Source organism: Sorex fumeus, unplaced genomic scaffold, assembly GCF_029834395.1.
Source record: "Sorex fumeus unplaced genomic scaffold, SorFum_2.1 ptg000073l, whole genome shotgun sequence".
In the NCBI taxonomy this organism is placed as follows: Eukaryota; Metazoa; Chordata; class Mammalia; order Eulipotyphla; family Soricidae; genus Sorex; species Sorex fumeus.
The window spans coordinates 4,042,663-4,064,851 of NW_026606130.1; the positions used below are offsets into that span (position 1 = coordinate 4,042,663).

At 39.7% G+C, this 22,189-nt stretch overlaps 1 protein-coding gene across 1 annotated transcript in view; it reads left to right on the plus strand.

The window, feature by feature from the left end:
* Nucleotides 1–22,189, plus strand: part of PHKA1 (phosphorylase kinase regulatory subunit alpha 1) — a 204,120-nt gene that overhangs the window by 151,835 nt on the left and 30,096 nt on the right. The window contains exons 20-21 of the mRNA XM_056130113.1: nucleotides 920–1,011; nucleotides 1,529–1,668. Of these exons, the coding sequence (XP_055986088.1) occupies nucleotides 920–1,011; nucleotides 1,529–1,668 (232 nt within the window). The remainder of the gene's footprint in view (nucleotides 1–919; nucleotides 1,012–1,528; nucleotides 1,669–22,189) is intronic.

Here is a 22,189-nt window from a genome sequence, read left to right on the forward strand (position 1 = left end):
CCTTTTGTTAGTTACATTTATAAATTGTGGATCAGGAAACTTGAGCTCAATTACCAGCTCCGCCATTTGTGTTTTGAACAGTTATTTAAGATTTCTAATTTCTTTTTATATATATAAAATGATGGAAATGACAAATGTCTCCTTTGAGGTCACTGTTAAGTATGAAATGTAAGTAAAAAAGTTTAAGGAAAAAATCATGTAGATTTCAGCAAAAAAAGATGGTTTTGTATCTTATGACCTATGAAAGCTTATTCTTATTGTAACATATAAAATTAAATATCCTGAGACCAGAACCACATCCAACTGTACTTTAAAATTTCTTTGTTATCATACATCTATCTATTTGCAAGTGAATCAAACTACTAGCTATTGGATTCACCTGCCAGATATTTGCTTGGGAAAGTTTGTAAAGTATAAACATCGTTGGGTTCTTTTTATTAAACTGTCATAGTACTAGTGTGGTATTTTAAAATATAAATTAATATGGTACATATAAAATTATTTAGACACTGTGGAGTAAAAGTTGTGGCATATAGACACAATGAAACGCTGTCCACAAGAAAATATGAAAGCATGGGAGTCAAACTACAATAATTTAGCTTAAAAATGCATCTTTTAAGGAGTCTGAGATGTTGTTGGGAGGGAACCTGGGGTAACTATTGTGGTATTTCCTATATCAGTAGAATTCAATATCTTACTTGTTTTTCTGCTATTATTGTTATAACTTGTTTTTCTGCTATTATTGTTATAATATTCCATTCAAATATGTTTATTAATTGGATATTCTTTTAATAATCTATTCATTTTTTCCATTCAGTATTTTCTAAGAATAAAATTTTTATTCTATAAAATCTAGTGTATCGCTGAACTCAGTTGTGAATTATTATTATGTAATCTTTCCCATTAATGTCTCTTGCAGATGTTAACAAGTATGTTCCTACAAAGATATTTCAATATTCATGGCCTTCATTCAACTTGCTTGATACTCCTGATTCCTCACCAGAGAACCAGGTAAACTTGTTCCTGGATGCAGTATTTCAGTTACCTTTTTCTGCAACACTGTCATGCTTATGGAAAATAATAAAACTAGTTGTTTTGATTTTTGTTAAAAAAATGCCACTCTGGTAAGGATATATATTCTTTCTGGATCACCTTTTTTGATTTTGGGATCAACCCCAGTGGTGATTAGGGCTTGCTCCTGGCTCTGTTGTTAGGGATCATTCTTGGTAATGCTTGCTGCTCATGTGTGGTGTTGGAGATTGAACCCAAGTGAGCTGCGTACAAGGCAAGCTCCTTATCTGCTTTACTGTCTCTTTGACCCTCAAGTTCACTTTTTAAATGTGCAGGTTGTTTCCAGGAAGACTTAAAAAACATATTGCTATACATAAGTGTTGAATATTGCATTTTGTTTTTTTCAAAATATAGGGAACTTTATGGTCAAATTTAGAAAGATAAAGATTAGCATGCTAGAGCATTATTTAAGTTGAGCCCTTGGAAACTTAACTTTTTATCCTTTCTCAAACCACAGGTTCCCTCTATTCATGTAGAACAACACCTTCCTAGGGACGAGTCTGGGGAGGTGGACTTCAAAACACTGGTTATACAGCTGAAGGAGACTTCCAGCCTGCAGGAGCAAGCTGATATCCTCTACATGCTATATACAACGAAGTAAGTGATTAATATTGCCATACTGCTTTACTGTTTATATAGATAAGTGTTTTGGAGTCTCACTGATCTGGATTTGCATGCAATATTTTCAATCTACCCCTATTTAATTTAAAAACTGAAATGGTTTTCACTTGTAAAATTTGAAGTGGGCTCTCTCATAGTTATTGCAAAGATTATGATGTAGTTGCAGTTTCTAATACGGTAACTGACAACTATTATTATCAGTCGTACGATTTTCCACTAATAGCTTCCACTATTTGGTAAAAGCATCAGATAAACAAAAAACTCTCTTTTTTTCAAGGAGCAATGCTTATTTTATTTTATTACTTATTTTTTTAATTTTTATTAATGAATCACCATGTGGTACAGTTGTAGACTTACAATTTTTATGCTTGGGTTTCAGTTATACAATGATTGAGTATCCATCCCTCTACCAGTGCCCATTCTCCACCTGCAGTGCTTCCAGTATCCCTCTCACCCCCCCAGACCCCCAATCCCATCCCACCCCTGTGGCAGGGCATTCCCTTTAAACAAAATATACTTAACTGAAAAAGGTGAGAATATGTAGGCTTATAGAGAAAGAAACCAGCATTTTTCAGTGTTTGCTATATGCAAGCACCCTGATAAAAATATTATATATAGGTACCTTTCACTTATCCTGATCTTTGCCTCACTGAACTTATTCTTCCTCATTTATTTGTATTTTCATTGCCCCAGTCAAGCAGGAGGAAGTTCTCCTAAATTTGGTTTGAATATTGATAATGTCATATCAACATTCAAACCAAATTATACCATAATTATTATTATGTCATATATATAGTGTTGAATCTGTTTCTCACATCATGGAACTTTTTATATATAGTGATATCATACATATACATACTCTCTATATTTGTGTATATGAGGTATTGAATCTATTTCTCACATCATGCAACTTTCTGGACAGTGGAGCATGATTCCAAATTGCTCCAAATAAAACTTGAATGTGCAGGAAAGGGAGTTAGTATTTGGGGTTTTTATTATGATTTTCAGATGAGGTTGGTGTGGAGATTCTCACCCACACCCCACACATTCTTACCAGTTTGTCCAGATACTGGCTAGAAGGGAAAGGAGAGTGGTAGAATTTCTTTCTTCCTTTTTATAATAAAATGTTTGCACTTAGACAAAAGTAGACAAAATATAACTAACATTTGGACTCATCACTTAGCCAAAACAGTTATAAGCACATGCTGAACCTTGTCACATCTATATTCTTACACTGCCTTCCCTGAATTAGTTTGAAGACAATACCAGATTAATATTTCAATAGTATTTATAAGACAATGAATCTCTTAAGACATAACCACAATGAGACTTCTAATTCTATATAGGAAATAGTAGATGTGCTTATTTCTGTTGAACCTGTTAAGTACATGAAGACATTATCTATATAACAAATATAACATAACAAGATGTTGGAATGTGGACAGAAGAAAGAACACTTGTGGATAACTGTAAAATCTTATCACGCCGAAGGTTGTGTGTTCACGGGCTCACTGGATGGCACTGTCTCACTGCCTGCGTTCGGTGCTCTTGAGCCGCTGAGTGTGGCCTGGATTGGAACGGCTGTTGGCCAAGGGCAGATGGAAAAAGAAACGAGGGCCAGGCCGGTCTATAGCAATAGTAGTTTATTCCAATCCTCTTCACTCCTGTCTTTCTCTGCCTCCTTCTCTCCTGGGCCCCAATTTTGGAACCTCTCTCCTTCTGGCTCTGACTCTGGATCTCTGGAGCCCAAGCTCTCTCACTTCTGACTCCCTTCTCCGAGCTTACGTCTTAGTTTATATAGCAGTCACATAAGGTGGTGACATAATGTTGGGTTGAATACTGACAAATCAACAAAGAGAGGTAAGACCACTCCTCCAGGAGATTAACTCAAGGATAAAATCTCATCTACAGAGATTACTTCAGATTACTAGGAGATCCGCTCAAGGGTGGGATCCCAACAAGGGTGTGTTCTTCTCTCAGTTAGTAATCTACTTAAATAGTTGTAATAAATATACTTCTAATATTTCTAGCATTGTCATTCTGTATGAGCACAGTAAGAGATATAAATTTAGTTTGGTTGTTCCTGAGAACATCTCACTATACATTCCGCAGTCCTCAGGCCAGATTAATCTTCCTAGCTCCAGCAGGGTCCTAGTCTCGTCGTTACTTACTTTTGGATCATGACAGCATTTGTCCATGATCATGCCCTCAACTTATAGTTGAGTATCGTGGCTCTTTGGCCTGGCCCATTTCGATGCCAGGGTAGCTCACTGCTTGCCCTGGGTCCATTCAGTCCCTCGTCGGGACCCTGCTTTTGGGGTGCTAGGAACTAAGGACAACTGAGTCAAGAAATCAGATGCCCAGGAGTAAATATTATTCAGAGTCAATCAACTCCCAAGTTACAAAGCATAATATTAACTGTCTTCCTGTGTCCACACAGAAAGGACATTGCTTACAATACAAGTTCAGTGTCCTTAGATGGGTGTGACCAGACAAACCTAAGCTACCTAAGGAAGGACAAAAGACTGTTATCCTACAGATAACATTAGAATTTTTGGAATGACAAAGTTGTAAGATCAAAGATTTTTGTCCTTTATTTTTTGTGGGGTTGGGCCACACCTAGCAGTGTTCAGGTCTTACTCCTGGCTATGTGCTCGGAAGTCGTTCCTGTCAGGGTTCAGGGAACAATACGGGATGCCGAGAATTGACCCTGAGTCAGCCACGTGCAAGGCAAACACTCTACCTGCTGTTCTATCACTCCAACCTGTTTTTCGTGTTTAAATATTTTTAATTTAAAGAACCATGATTTACAAAGTTATTGATAGTTGAGTTTTAGGCATATAATGTTCTATCACAAATCCCACCACCAGTGTCCCATGTCCCTCCCACCAGCTCTCTCACACCTTTATAATCACATTATAAAGTTTGGTGATTATAGCTTGAATCTCATGTGCTCAGTGTGTTGAGTCATTTCTTTGAATATATAGCTATACAATTACCCAACATTACCAGTATTACCTTTTTTTACTTCATGTATCTTGCATTTAATGCTGGAGAAGTCAGAACCTAGCAACACTGTGCATGAATAATAAAATCCCTAAGAAAAACTTAATCTTTTTAGACAAAGGATTAGGAAAGGGACAGCCAAGCAAGACTGGCAACTTTTAATGACCAATCTATGCCAGTTAAACGCCATAGAAAACCTTGTAGCCACATTCATATAACCAAAGACAATGAAAAGCCCACATTTCCCCTTTTCCAGCTGTGATAAGGCAGAGAATTTTCTATCTACCCACTACTGGGATCATGTCAAGGAATGTCAAGTAGGTATCTGGGACTTTTATTGACTCTGGGTGTAATCTATAAAGCCCCACTTCTTTCCATTAGATTATGGGGTTTAATGATTGAGTGAAAAAAAATTTTAAGGTATTTAGACAGCTAGAAAGCCCCTAGCAGCAAGGTCAAATTTTTCTGCACCATTTGTATTAAAAATTCCTAAAACGGGGCTGGAACAATAGCACAGTGGGTAAGGCCTTGCACACGACTGACCTGGGTTTGATACCCAGCATCCCATATGGTCCCCTGAGTACCACCAGGAGTAATTCCTGAGTGCATGAGCCAGGAGTAACCCCTGTGCATTGCCGGGTGTGACCCAGACACCAAAAAAAAAAAATACCTAAAAGGTTTTTTTTGTGTATTTGGCCTCACTCAGCTTTACTTAGTGGTTACTTCTGGTTCTGCACACAGGAATTACTCCTGGCAGAGCTTGGGGGACCATATGGGATGCTGGAGATTAAACATGGGTCAGCTGTGTACAAGGCAAAAGCCCTACCCACTGTACTATTGCTCCAGGCCTCCAAATAGATTTTAACCATTTAAGGAATGCATGCCTTAAAATACAGTCTCCATCTTCTATCCTTGTTCCAGGAATACTGCAAGTCACTCCGGTATCATTCAGCTCTCTCGGAGAGATAGTGCTATTGGGGACATCACCTAGACATGTCCATGAAGAACTAGAAACCTTGAACAGACTAACCAGAAGTATAGAAATAAAAGGTTCCCAAGAATAAAAGCCCATGACCATATAATTTCATGAATGAAATGGACAAAGAACTAGTAGCCTTTTGCTAAAACTTTCAGAAAAGCCAAAGAGCAAGGAATTCTCCTAAATACATTTGATGTAGTCAATTTGTAAGCCAGATTTTTAAAAAAATACTGTACAAACCCCAAAAACTAAAGATCAGATTAGTGTTTCTGGTGAACTCTGACGCAGAAATCTTCAACAAAATTCTCATAATCAAATTCAAGAACATATCAAGAGAATCTTTATCCTGACCAAGTAGGATTCATCCTGGGATTCAAGAATGAATCAAAATATGTAAAACTAATGTAATACATAACATCAACATGAAAAATATAAAAAATAAAATTAATAGGTCATGAGAAAAGCATTTGACAAGACTCAATGTCCATTTATGACAAAAAAAATTCTTCTCAAAAATTGAAATAGGAGGGTATGGTGCCACCAGGAGGTCAGTCTGTACCTGTGAGGCGAGTGCATCAGCAGCCTCATAGTGCCTTCAGACTTCCGGATAACCCAAAATTGCTGCTGTGCCTTTGGCCAGACCCCAAAAACTTGGGACAAAGTTTGCCAAGAAAGTAAACGGCCAAAAGTTAGGTATGTGGAAAACACACCCACAAACCACCTCCGGCTCAGCTATATAATTGGAGACAAGGCCTCTTTGGTTCCTGATTGAACTGTTTAATGGACATAATCCCAGAGACTCAGAAACGAATCTCAGAACCCAGTGGCTTTAGGTAGAAATGCGTCTTGTCTCTGCAGTAGGCTACCGGTGCTGGGCCAACCCAGGTGGGAATAGGTTTCGTGCCTTGGCCTGTTCCCCCTGGCGGCCCAGCTGCTGCCATCCAACTGAGGCCCCTGGATAGTCACATTTGGGCCCCCAGTGACGAGACACACAGGGCCTCACGGGATGGGGGTGGAGCCGGGCTTGTCCTCCCCACCCCAATGAGACCCCAAGTCATCGCCCACGAATGGCCTCTCTGGCTCTTGATCAAGCTGCTTAACGGCCATGATCCCAGAGACTCAGAAACAAATCTCAAAACCCAGTGGCTTTTGTCAGAAATGTGTCCGGACCCCGCAGTAGGTTACTGTCGCCGGGCCATCCCAGGGGGGAATGGGTGCTGTTCCTCCGCCTGCTCCCTCTTGGCGACTTGTTGGCTGTCATCCTCCAGAGGCCATTGGACAGTCAGGCTTGGGCCACAGTGACAAAACTTGTTGGGCCTCACGGGATGGGTCGGGGGGGGGGGAGCCGGGCCTGTCCTCCCCACCCTAACGAGACCCCAAGTCATCGCCCATGAACGGCCTCTCTGGCTCCTCATCAAGCTGCTCAACGGCCATGATCCCAGAGACTCAGAAACAAATCTCGAAACCCAGTGGCTTTTGGCAGAAATCCCTCCAGATTTAAGTGTTAAAATTTTGGAATTTCAAAATCACACGGCCCTACTGCAGCCACACGACATCATATATTATTCATAACCAGCAATAGAACACAAATTGTCTATTGTTGCCTTTTAGGCAGAGCTGGGTGTTGGGTAAAATCTCAAATAATGGTGGGTCTGGTGTCGAAATAGTGAATGTGATCAAAGTAGAGAGAGAGTAATATGGAAATAATCTGCCCCACAGGCAGGGGGAGGGTGTGGGAAGGGGGTATACTGGGGTTGTTGGGGGTGGAGAATGGGCACTGGTGAAGGTATGGGTGTTTCATTGTATGACCGAGACTTAGACCCAAAAGCTTTGTAACTGCCCTCATGGTGATTCAATAAATAAAATTATAAAAAGTGGGGAAAAAAAGGTAAGGTGGAGTCATGCACAATTCAATCAGTTAAACAGTGGTTGAATAAATAGCAGTACTCCTACAAAAAAAATTGAAATAGAAGATAGCGATAGCACAGCGGTAGGGCGTTCGCCTTACAAGTGGCCAACATGGCCGACCCGAGTTCGATTCCTCCGCCCCTCTCGGAGAGCCCGGCAAGCTACCGAGAGTATTCGATATGCCAGACACTGTAACAACAAAGTCTCCAATGGAGACGTTACTGGGCCCGCTCGAGCAAATCGACGATCAACGGGAGGGCCTTTACCTTTACCTTTACCTCAACATAACAAAAGCTATATGTGACAAAATCAAATGTAACATCATATACAATGGTGAAGATCTGAAAAATTTTCTTCTATATGATGGAAACTCACTTTCACTATTCTTTCAAAATAGTCCAAGTCGTATTCAAAACAATTAGGTAAGAAAATATACTAAAGGAATAAAAATTTGAAAGATAAGTAGAAGTTGTGATATTTCTGGAAGAGATAATATACAAAGAAAATCATCCATAAGATCTGCTAGAAATAAAGACCAGAGAGATAGTACAGCAGGTAGGGTACTTGCCTTGGTGTGACTGACCAGGGGTCAATCCTCAGCACCAATATCATCTGTGAACCTGCTAAAAGTGATCCCTGAGTGCAGAGCCAGTAATAAGCCCTGAATACCACCAAGTATGCCCCCCTCAATCTGTACAAATAATGAATTCAGTTAAATGGCAAAATTCATAACCAATATACATAAATATGTGAATTTCTATATGCAAAAATTATATTGAAGGGAAGGAAATTAAGAAAATCGAATTATAATTGGATCGAGGGACTTGGATTAAAGACTTGAAAATACCAAACTGGGGTAGAGGAGGTAAGGGGAATGATGAGGCTGTATGGTGGACATAAGCATGTAGGTGGAGAGTTGAGGGCAAGTTAGTAGTGATAAAGTAAGGTAACAATATGCATCAAAACCACAATTTCGGGGCCAGAGAAATAGTACAAGAGGTAAGGCATATATTACATGTGACTCACCCAAATATGATCCCTGGTACCTCATATGATACCCTGAGTACCACCAGAAGTGATCCCTGAACACAGATCCAGGAGTAAACCCTGGACACAGCCAGGTGTGGACTATCCCCACCCCATACATCTTCCAAAACATCACTATAACTCATAACTGTAAATCAACAAATAGTGGGAATATGGATGGAGAGGGAAGAAGGGATCAAAACAGATATGACATAAGAACAGGGGTGGAGGTCATGTTATTGCTGATAATGGTGTACAGTAACTTTTTAAGTCATTACTACAAATGAAAGCACGATTTTTAATCTGTTACCTAAACTACAATTAAGAAATGAGTGGAGGAAGCTGGAGCTATAGCACAATAGGTGGGGTGTTTGCCTTGCACGTGGCTGACCCGGTTTCGAATCCCAGCATCCCATATGGTCCCCTGAGCACCGCCAGGAGTAATTCCTAAGTGCAGAGCCAGGAGTAACCCCTGAGCATCGCCGGTGTGTCCCAAAAAGCAAAAAAAAAAAAAAAAAAAAAAAGAAAGAAATAAGTGGAAATAAAACATATGAGAGTAATCACCTAACAAAGGAGGTGAAAGACCTGTTCACTGAAAACTTCAGGACATTTTTAAAATAAGTAGAAGAGACAAATATATGGAAAGACATAACATGCTCATGGATTAGAAGAATACTACTATTAAAATGAACATTTTAAACTAAAGCAATCTGAAGATTCAGTGAAATTCCTATCAAAACCTCAACTGAATTTTTCAAGGAAATAGAACAAATCTAAAATGTATACGGAATCATGAAAGACTAAATAGTCTTCAAAAGAAGGCATGATGCTTCCTGAATTTAACTATATTATCAATCATTATAATTAAAACAGTATGTTGTTGTGGGCCACAGTGATGGATCAAAGGATAGGAATATGTTCCTTGCATACAGATGCTCTGAGTTGGATCCCCAGTGTTTTACAAGCCCCTGAGCACCATGTGGTTATAACCATGATGTACACCAAGCTTTACTAGGTGTAGCCCTGGTGACCCTAGACCTCCTGGCCTGATTAGCACTACAGTGCTGATCCTAAACACTTCAGGTATGTACAGTCCAGCTCAGCATCTCTGGGAGTGATCTCCAGGCTTCCTGAGCAATGGTTGGAAGCCAACTAACTCAAAAAAAGTTAGTGTGAACAGAAACAGGCATACAGATCAATTGGATATAAGATAGAATCTAGAAATTCACATATCCATGGCCATCTAAACTATGACAAAGCCTCCCATACATTGAAGAAACGTAAGCTTCTCCAAACCATGGTGGTTGGAAAAAGTTTTGCCATGTGCAAAAAAATAGATGAAACTTGATCACTATTTAACAAAATCTCAAAAACTTACTGAAGATAGATTCAAGACTTAGATTATCATATTGGATGAATAAATGCACAAAAGTAAGTATAAATGATGCACATTATTGCTTCAATATTAGAAAGGTATTTGGATATTCCAGTGCCAAGAGAAACAAAGGCAAAAAAAATGAATAAGTGGCATTTTAAGTAAAGAATCTGCATGTAGAAAAACTATCAAAGAAAGGCAAAAAAAAATTTGGAAGAATGTAACTGCACATCACACTTCTGACAAGGAGGTGTTATAAAATATATGGAGAATTCACACAATTCAAGAATTAAACAAGCAACCCAATAAAAACTTAGACAAATGGGACGTGGGAGAGAACTAAAATGGCTGGAGACACACCTAAATTCAGTCAAAAGAACAACATGGCTGCCTGATTACCATCAGATGTGGCCTGACGGTCTGCAGACACAGCTTATGAGGTCCTGATGGCCCCCAGCACTGCTGATTCAGTGCAGCACCACTTAGCCTGGCCTGCACTCTAAACACTGAGGCCTGAACAGCAGACTGAATATTTCTGGAGTAGCCCTAGTGCCTGCTGGGACACTTCTGCAAGAAAGACAAACAGGTGGCCCCAGATATGTGAGCAAATTTTCAATGTCACTTATTAAGCAAATGCAATTCAAAACCATTATGAGGTATCTCACACCCATAATAATAGGCTATATAAAATATTAGAAATAAAACATGTTGTCAAGAAAATACAAAAAAGCAGCTTGTATATTGTTGATGAGAATGTAAATTGGTGCAATCTCTATGGAAAATTTCTTAAAAATATAAAAATGAAAATACCATGTGAGTAGCAATACACTACTCAACATTTATCCCAAAAGGAGGTTAAACAGTAATTTAAGAGTTTTTGTACCCCTATATTAACTAAGTCATAACATGGAACACTACACATTAACAGATGACAAAATTAAAAAAAAAACTCTGGTGGGCTGGAGAGATAGTACAGCAAGTAAAACACTTACCTTGCACACAATAAATGTGGCTTGATCCCTGACACCTTGAGATTCACCAGGAGTGAGCCCTGAGCTCAGAGTCAGGAGTAAGCCCAGAGCATTGCTGGGTGTGGTCCAAAAATCCAAAAAGAAGAAGGGGGAAAAACAGCTCTGGAATACCACTAAGCCATTGAATATCTCACATTATACAACATTCCAAAATCCAAAAAGGAAGAAACAGAAAAATATAAATAGGCCATTACAAGAGCCTGCACTGGAAAAGCCCATGCTTAAGACTTCAATGCAAACCTTTAAACATGACCTATTACCTTTTTCAAGCTCTTCCCCAAAAGTGGTGATAGGAATTCTTCCCTTTTCTGTAATGCCAACATTAACCTGACTCCCCAATTAGAGATCACGAAGAATGAGAACTTCAGACAGACCAGCATCCCTAACAAAAACAGATGGAAATATTCTTAACAAAATCTTAGTGAAATGAATTCAACATTAGATTAAAAGGAGCCGACCCGAGTTCGATTCCTCCGCCCCTCTCGGAGAGCCCGGCAAGCTACCGAGAGTATTTGATATGCCAGACACAGTAACAACAAAGTCTCCAATGGAGACGTTACTGGGCCCGCTCGAGCAAATCGACGATCAACGGGAGGGCCTTTACCTTTACCTTTACCTTACATCATGACCACGTGGGTTTTATTCTTAGAATGGATGGATGATTGAACATAAACACACCAATTAATGTAATACAACACATAAAAAAGGACATATCCAAATGATCTGATCCTAGATAGAGATGCTGAGAAAGTGTTTGACAAGATTCAAAATCCATTTTTATGTAAACTTAAGAAAATGAGGATGGGGCTGGAGTGATAGCACAGTGGGTAGGGCGTTTGCCTTGCATACCACCGACCCGGGTTCGATTCCTAGCATCCCATATGGTCCCCTGAGCACCGCCAGGAATAATTCCTGAGTGCATGAGCCAGGAGTAATCCTTGTGCATCGCCAGGTGTGACCCAAAAAGCAAAAAAAAAATTGAAGATAGAAAATTCAAACTTCAATATAATAAGGACTATATTCGTCAGCTGTCATCATGCTCAATGATTGTGAGAAATTGAAAGTTTTTTTCTCTAAGATCAGGTATAAGATAATAATGTCCACTCTCATCAGTATAAATCAACATAGAATTAGAAGTTCTAGGCACAGCTACTAAACAAGGAAAAGAAGTAAAAGGGATGAAAATTGGAAAACAGGTTAAATTAAATTGTCACTATATGCAGATGACATGATATATGTTGAAATCCCTAAGGACACCAGTATAAAAGAACTATTAGAGGTCATCGAGATAGCTTAGTAGGCTCAAGAGTAAGCTTTGCATGCAGGAGGCTCAGATGGTCTGCAGACCACCACAGGGAGTGATCTCTAACTTCCAAGCCAGGAATAGCCCTGCCAGATGTGACTCCAGAAGAAACAACTAGAAATGATAGACCAATATGTAGCAAACTACAAAAAGCAATAAACAAAATTAAATTGCATTTTTGTATGTAAACAATGAACTAGCAGAGCAAGAAATCAAGGAAACAATCCATTTGCAATTACATAGGGATCCGTGGTGGTGGGAAATGGGCACCAGTGGAGGGATGGGTATTTGATCATTGTATAATTGAAACCCAAGCACAAAAATATGTAAGTCTGCAACTCTACCTCATGATGTCTCACTATTAAAAATTTTTTTATTAAAAAAAAGATTGATGTAGAACAGAGGAGAAATAGTACTACAGGTAAGGTGCTTGCCTTGCCTGAATCTGACCAGATTTTGATTCCCAGTACTCTGTATGGTCCCTGACCACCTCCGGGAGTGATACCCTAGTGCTGGTGGGTTTGACCCAAAAACTTTTTAAAAAATCGTGTATTTTAGGAATAAAGAACACAAAGAGTTTACACATTGCAAACAATAAATCATTATTTAAAAAGATGAAGGTGATACACAGAAATTTTTAATTTTCATGTTCATGAATTCAAATGATTAGAATTATTAAAATGATCATCCTACTCAAATCATAATTCTGATTCAGTGCTATACCTGTTGAAATTTTAGTGGCAGTCTTCCAGGACATTGAAGTTATATTACTAAAATTTGTATAGAACCATAAAAGTCCCTGAATTGCTGAAGAAATCCTGATAAAAAGGATTGGAATCACAACTTCTCCCAAATTTAAATTATACTTTAGAACTATAGTAATCAAAGCAGTTTAGGATAGAAATAAAAATTGATTCACATAACATAGATCTGAGAACCCATAAATAAATCCTTAGACATATGGGCAGTTTTCATAAAGAAGCCAAGAACATAGAATGAAGAAAGCGTCTTTAGCATATGTTTCTGGGGAAACTGGGCGACCTCATGAAATATAATGAAATTGGGCATTACCTCACACTACGCACAAAATTAATACAAATGAATCAAATACTTGGATCCATAAAATACATTGATGAAGCATAAACCTACTACTTCATGATATTTACTTCCAGTGTGCATTCAGGGATTTTACTTCAACAGCAATGGGAACAAAAGCAATGATATTATACTTAGAAAACCCTAAAGACTCTATAAATAGTTCATAGAATGAATAACCTTGTACAGAAAACTGACAGGCTATAAATGTGCTAAAACTCAGAGATTTTCTATATGCAAATAAAGTAATAAAAGATAGAGAAATTAAATAACTCAGAATTGTGCTTAGGAAAATCAAATACCTGGGAATCGGCTTAATAGAAGGTAATGAGTTTTCAAAAAAAATTATAAATCACTCTTAAATAAATGAGGACAGGAAGAAGTTGAAACATGCCCCTGTTAATGTATTGGCAGGATTAATAATGTCAAAATGGCAGTCTTGACCAAAGCAGTATACAAATTCAATCCAGTTCCTATAAAAATATACATGGCTTTTTAAAAAATGGACATGGTAAGTATCACGCTGACTGAAATGAGTCAGAAGGAGAGGGACATATTTGGGATGATTGCACTCATTTGTGGGATATAAAAAGCATACTAGGAGACCCAAGCACAGTAGAAACAAGGGCCAGGAGGACTGGCTCATGATTCGACACTTGGCCACAAGGGGGCAGTGGGGAGAGAGCAGTTGGGATAGAGAAGAGACCACTATGACAATGATCACTCTGGACAAGAACTGGAATGCTGAAAGTAGGTAAAAGGATATATATGATAACCTTTTAGTACCTGTAATGCAAACCATAACACCCAAAATGAAAGAGAGAGAGAAGAAAAGTGCCTGCTATAAAGGCAGACTGGTGGTGGAAGGTGAAAGGAAGGAAACTGGAAACATTGATGGTGGGAAATGTACACTGGTGAATGGATAGTTGTTGGAACATTTTGTGATCAAAACCAATTATGAACAACTTTGTGTATCTCACAGTGGTTTAATAAAAAAAATAAAGACATAGATTCAATGTCAAAATTTATATGGAGTGATAAAACTCCCTGAATAGCCAAAGTGATCTTGGGGGGAAAAGATGGATTTTCCCCCAACTTCAAACTGAACTGTAAAGCTGTAGTAATCAAAACTGGAATAAGGATAGACTCTCAGACCAATGGACTAGAAATAAGAGTTCAGAAACAGAACCTTGGGAATATGTACAGTTAATCTTCAATAAAGGAACAAAATCAATGATGTGGAGCAAGGAAAAACCTCTTTGGCAAATGTTGTTGAAAAAATTGGTCAGTCACGTGCAAAAATAACTGAACTCAGACTACTTTCTGTCAACATGCACAAAAGTCAACTCTGAACGGATTGAAGATTTCAACATCAGAATGGAATCCATAAGCTATATTGTGGAAGACATAGAAAACTTCATGACATTGAATCTAAAGTTATCTTCAGTGATTCACTGTAATTGTTCAAAGAAACAGAAACAAAAATAAACATGGGACTACTGAGAAGCTTTCACATCACAAACTTAGAAGCTTCTGTACCACAAAAGAAAGCATGACCAAGTAAAAAGATATCCCACAGACTGGGAGAAGATATTTGTCCACTACTTATTTGACAAAGAGTTACTATCCAAAATATGTAAAGTACTGCTAGAACATTACAAAGAAAAACACCCACCCCCATAAAAAAATGAGGGAAGAGATTAAATGAAACTTCCCAAAGAAGACATACAGATGGCCAAAAGGTATATGAAAAAATGCTCCACATCACTGGTTGTCAGGGAAATGCAAATCAAAACAATGAGCTATCATCTCGCATTAGTGAGACTGGCATACATCACAAAGAACCAAAACAACCAGCGTTGAAGGGCTTGGATGTGAGGCAAATGCAAACCTCATGCACTGCTGATGGAAATGTTAACTGTTCCAAACTTACTGAAAACAGTATGCACACTTGTCAAAAACTAAGAATTGAGTTACTATATGACCCAGCACTTCCACTTCTTGGCTTCTATGTCAAGGTCCCAAGAACTCAATTTCTAAAACCTTATGCATTCCTATGTTCACAATAGCCAAAGTGGAAGTAACCAAAGGGCCAAAGAACAGATGACTGCATAAAGAAGCTATGGTAAACACAGTACAATGCTAGTTGGCTGTGAAAAATTTGAAAGTATGTAATTTGCTGCTGGGTAGATGGATCTGGACAGTATTATGCTGAGTGAAGCTAGAAGGAGAGGAACAGCTATAGAATGATTTCCCTCATATGTGTAATATAAAGAAACATAGTTAGGAAATAACAACTTCCCTAAGGTAACAGAAACTGAGAAATTTTCTTCAGTAGGAAACTAATGGGGGAGGACACTGGGACAGTAATAAGAGGGAAGCAGACACTGGTGGAGGATGTGCTGCTGGAATGTTTTATGAATGAAACCCTACCATTTAGAAGTATGGTAAATCACATAGTACTAAAACTATATTTTAATTTTAAAAAGGAAAAAATTAAATATTACATAAAATTAAAAAGTACACAAGTAGGGTACATGAAAATAAAACTTTTGTACTGATGGAATCACTATCAGCAAAAATTAATACTGCTGAATGGGAGAAAATATTTATACTATTCATCTGACAGAGATCTAATATCCAGACATATAAGTGTTTGTAAAGCTCAACAAGAATAAAAATTGCTCTATTTGGGGTTGAAGAGATAAGCAGGTAAGACTCTTGCCTTGCCCCCTACTGACGTGGATTAGAACCCTGACTCTCTATATGGACCCCTAATCTCTACCAGGGTTATCACTGAGCTCAGAATCAGGAGTGAGCACACTGAGCGTCACCCCAAAACAAAACAAAAATAAATTAGCACCATTAATAATGTGTGAAGAGCTCAATGGACACTTTGTGAACAAGATATGAGGATAGCCAACAGGAATATAGAAAACATACTCATCATTACTGATTAACAGAAAAATGCAACTCAAAAATCACAGCTCCACGCATCTACTAAAATGGCCTGTATATAAAATTAGAGAAATGAGTGCTGATTTGGTGTGTCACCACAGGGAAACTCTCATTCACTGTTCATCAGAATGTAAACTGGTTTAACCTGTAAGGAAAACAGTATAGAAATTTCTCAGAAAATTTAAAACAAATTCCATATGATCCAGTAGTCTTACTCCTTGGTATCTATCCAAAAACACAAAAACATTACTTTCAAAAAGTTATTTGTATAACTATGCTCATTAACAGTATTTAGTAACAACCCCAGTGCACAGTGGACAAAGAATTTGTGCTATCACTTCTAAAATTCATTTGGAACAACAAAACACCCCCGAATAGTTAAAGCAATTCTTGGGAAAAAGACAATGGGAGGCATCACCTTTCCCAACCTCAAACTCTACTACAAAGCAGTAACAATTAAAAAAGCTTGCTACTGGAACAAAAGCAGAGCTGCAGAACAATGGAACAGGGTGGAATATCCCTACACACAGCCCCAAATATATAAGGATCTAATCTTTGATAAGGGAGCAAGAAAGGTGAAGTGGAGCAAGGAAAGCCTCTTTAACAAATGGTGCTGGCATAACAGGACAACCACATGCAAAAAAAAATGGGCTTAGACCTCGACTTAACACCATGCACAAAAGTCAGATTAAAATGGATTAAAGACCTCAACATCAGACCAGAATCCATAAGATACAGTGAAGACAAGGTCAGCAAAACCTCCAGAAATATTGAGGCTAATGGTATCTTCAAAGATGACATGCCACTGACCAACCAACTGGAAACAGAGATAAACAAATGGGACTATATTAAACTAAGAAGCTTCTGCACCGCAAAAGATGCAGTGACCAAAATACAAAGACAGTCTACAGAATAGGAAAGGATATTCACCCAATACCCATCCAATAAGGGCTTGATATCAAGAATATACAAAGCACAGGTTGAACTCCACAAGAAGAAAACATCCAACCCCATCAAAAAACGGGGTGATGAAATGAACAGAAACTTTGTCAAAGAAGAAGTCAGAATGGCTAAAAGGAACATGAGAAAATGTTCTACATCACTAATCATCATGGAAATGCATATCAAAACAACAATGAGATATCATCTCACACCACAGAGACTGGCCCACATCCAAAAGAACAAAAGCAACCAGTGTTGGTTGGCACAGATGTGGGGAGAAAGGGACTCTCCTTCACTGCTGGTGGGAATGCGGACTGGTTCAGCCTTTTTGGAAAACAGTATGGACAATTCTCAAAAAATTAAAGACTGACCTCCCATCTGACTCACAATACTACTCCTGGGAATATATCCTGAAGAGGCAAAAAAGTATCGTCGAAATGACATCTGCACTTGTATGTTCATTGCTGCACTGTTCACAACAGCCAAAATCTGGAAAACACCCGAGTTCCCAAGAACAGATGACTGGTTAAAGAAACTTTCTACACAATGGAGGGCTATGCAGCTGTTAGAAAAGATGAATTCATGAAATTTACATACAAGTGGTAATGCATGGAAAGTATCATGCTAAGTGAAATGAGTCAGAAGGAGAGGGACAGACGTAGAAAGTCTGTACTCATCTGGGGAATATAAAACAACAGACAGGGGGATGAACACCCAAGAATAGTTGAGATAAGTACCAGGAAGTCTGCTGCACAGCCTGGAAGCTGGCAGCAGATGCTTGGGGAAAGGCAGCTCAGATAGAGAAGGGAACACCAAGTAAAGGGTGTTTGGAGGACTTATTTGATATGCGAGATGCATGCTGAAAGTAGACTATAGACCGAACAGGATGGCCACTCAATACCTCTATTGCAAGCCACAACACCCTAAAGAAAAGAGAGCAAAAGGGAATGCCCTGCCACAGATGTGGGGCATAGTGGGGGGGATGGAGTGGGGGGTGGGAGGGCTACTGAGTTCATTGGTGGTGGAGAATGGACGCTGGTGAAGGGATGGGTACTCGATCATTTTATAACTGAAACCCAAGCACGAAAGTTTGTAAGTCTACAACTGTATGTCATGGTGTTTCACTAATAAAAAATTTTTTAAAAAAGAAGTTGTCTATCAACTTAAATGGAACTGGTGGGCACCATTTAAAGTGGAATAAGTCAGAGGGAAAATACCAGATCATCTCACTCATATGTGGCTATAAAGAGAAACAAAACAAGAAAATAGGTAGTATCAAATGATAAGAATCCCTTTGCCTTTGATTGCAGAACCGAAATTACCAAACTCCGAATGAGGAGGGAAATGAAGAAGCAAATTAAAAATGATATAAGGACAGTGCTGGGGGATCTTGGTTACTTTGGCGGTGATGAAAGTGTAGTGATTTTCTACATCAAAACCATAAAAGTTAACAGAATTGTAACTGTATGATAACATTAGTTTGTCCTTTCTCCCTTGCCACAGGGCGCTTAGGTTTATCGGGTTACACCCATCACAGTGCTCCTGAGTCACTCCCATTCCTCTGTATTTATCTGTAAACTCTTCTCTGTGCTCTCCTCCCCAATCGGCTAATCTCCTTTTCTCCCTAATCAGATTCTGTTAGCTTGTAAGATCAGATCCTTCTAAGGACACTTGAACTTGTATTGTAAGTTATGTCTTTTGCATAGTTTACCTTAAAGCAATGTCCTTTTTGTATGGACACAGGATGGCAGTTAATATTATGCTTTGTAACTTGGGAGTTGATTGACTCCGAATAGTATTTACTCCTGGGCATCTGCTTTCTTGACTCAGTTGCCCTTTAGTTCCTAGCACCTCAAAAGCACGGCCCCAATGAGGGACTGAATGGACCCAGGGCAAGTTGTGAGCTACCCTTGCATCAAAATGGGCCTGGCCAATGCGCCACAGTACTGAACTATAAATTGAGGGCATGATCATGGACAAATGCTGTCATGATCAAAAAGTAAGTAACAACGAGACTAGGACCCTGCTAGGGCTAGGAAGACTTAACCGGGCCTGAGGACTGCGGAATATGTAGTGAGATGTCCTCAAGAAGAACCAAACTGTAAGTTTATATCTCTTACTGTGCTCATATAGAATGACATTGCTAGAAATTTTAGAACTAGATTTACTACAACTATTTAAGTAGATTACTAGCTGAGGAAAAAACACACCCTCTTTGGGATCCCACCCTTGAGCAGATCTCCTAGTAATCTGGAATAATCTCTTTAGATGAGATTTTATCCTTGAGTTAATCTCCTGGAGGAGTGGTCTTACCTCTCTTTGTTGATTTGTTAATGTTCAACCCACCTTTGTGTCACCACCCTATGTGATTGCTGTATAAACTAAGACTGTAGGGCTGAGACGGAGGCGGAGACAGAGGTGGAGGCTCAGCTGAGGCTGAGGCTGAGGTTTGGGCTCAGGCTCCAGAGGGCAGAGTCAGAGGTGAGAGGGGCTCAGGCTTGAGAGAGAGAAGCAGAAGGGGAGTGAATATTTGAATAAACTACAATTGATATTGACCAGCCTGGCCCTGTTCCTTCCTTAGCCTGCCCATCACAATCGACCTCCCTGGGGTGGGGGAAGCGGCGTGAGTTTACCAAATGTGGGCGGCGGGAGAGATAGAGTGCTGCCAGACTTTTGAAAGCACACAGTAACAATGTTAACTAAACTATATTTTTTAAATAATAAAAGAAGATAATCGTTTTGAGTGATAGCAAATGTAGTTAAAAATAATCTCTGGATGCATTTCTGCTGGGGCTGGAGCGATAGCACAGCAGGTAGGGCGTTTGCCTTAGCCGATCCGAGTTTGACTCCTCCGCCCCTCTCGGAGAGCCCGGCAAGCTACCGAGAGTATCTTGCCCGCACGGCAGAGCCTGGCAAGTTACCTGTGACGTATTCGATATGCCAAACACAGTAACAACAAAATCTCCAATGGAGACGTTACTGGGCCCACTCGAGCAAATTGATGAACAGTGGGAGGACCGTGACCGTGATCGTGACCGCATTTCTGCCAAAAGCTGCTGGGTTTCGAGATTTGATTCTAAGTCTCTGGGATCAGAAATGCATCTGGACCACATACACGGCCATGGCTCCAGAGGCAGAAGGACTTAATCCAGAGCCCAGCAGCTTGTGGCAGAAAAGTGAATGGACCATGCGTTAAACTACGGCACCATGCCTCCCCAGGAGGGAAAGGGTGTTGCTCCCTTCTGCCTTTCTCCTCCTGGCAGCAAGGTGGCCGCTGCCTCAGAGCTTATTGAAAAGCCAAGTATGAGCCTCTGAAGTCTCATGGGAAACGGGACGGTACCGGCTCGTCCCTCATGCCCTACCGAGGTCACGCGTTGCCCCCCTTGAGCGACTCTCTGGCACGGTCATGGATCCAGAGGCAAAAGGAATTAATCCAGAGCCTGGTAGCTTGCGGCAGAAAAGTGAATGGACCATGCATTAAACTACTATGCCATGCCTCCCCAGGAGGGATAGGGTGTTGCTCCCTTCCGCCTTTTCTCACCCCTGGCAGCAAGGTGGCCGCCACCTCAAAGCTTATAGAAAAGCCAGGTATGAGCCAGTGGTGACGGGGCAACTGCAGTCTCATGGGAAGGGGTGTGGTACCGGCTCGTCCTTCATGCCCTAACGAGGTCCTGAGTTACCCCCCACGAGCGGCTCTTAAGCACAGCCACAATACCAGGCGCACAGAAACCAATCTCTAAATTATCTGGTCTTTGCAGAATTCCAAAATTGCGTGGCCGCAATAGTGGCCACACAACATTATATGATTCTCATAACCAGCTATAGAATACAAAGTATTTCACAATGTGTTTTCAGCAATTCTGATTGTTGGGGAGGGGGGATTCTAAACAATAATGGTGCATCTTTTGGCGAAATGATGAATGTAATCAATGTAGAGAAGAGCAAGTAGAAATCATCTGACTCACATGGCATTGGGTGGGGTGCGGGGTATATTGGGGTTCTTGGTGGTGAAATGTGAGTACTGGTGAAGGGAAAGGTGTTTGATCATTGTATGACCGAGACTTTAACCTGAAAGCTTAGTAACTTTTCCTACAGTGATTGAATAAATAAATATAAGACAAAAAATAAATAAAACTATGGGAAAAAAAGTAAGGTGGAGTTCATGCCCAATTCAATCAGCTAATCAGTGGCTGAATAAATACCAGTATTCCTACATAAAAAATAATCTCTGCCATTCCAGGGGGCTGGATATATAGCATAGCACTTGCTTTGCATGGATCCAATCGGGACATCATCACCTTGAATGATTTATGGCTCCTTGAAACCAGCCAGGAGTGATCCCGGAGCATAGAGCCAGGCCCTGATATGACCACAAGTAGAGCTGCTGGGTGATGTGGAAGCTCAGTTCCTATTTTTCTGTTGTTAGTTCATATTGTCTTTCCAAAAGGATGGAACAGTCAACATTCCAACCCGTAGTGAATGATGGTCCCTTCTCCCCACATCCATGCTAACAGTGGTGGTTGTTGTTCCCTTTTTGTGCAGTCTTTTGGTGTCAGGTGATATCTTATTGTTGTTTTGGTTTGTATTTCCCTTATGATTCGTGAGATAGAGCATTTTTTATTGAATCACCGTGAAATAAGCTTAGAGAGCATATTTTCTTTTTTCTTAATTTTTAGTTACATAAAGTTGTTCACAATAATATATTGCATCCAGTATTCCAAGAGCAATTCCACCACAGTTACACCTTCCTGCCACCATTAGTTCCAATTTTCCCAACCACCACCTAAGCCTGCCCCAGTAGCAGGCCCTAAATGATTTAGTTTATATTGCTTGCTATCATTAATTCACTAAAAATGATCAAAAAAGATTTTCTT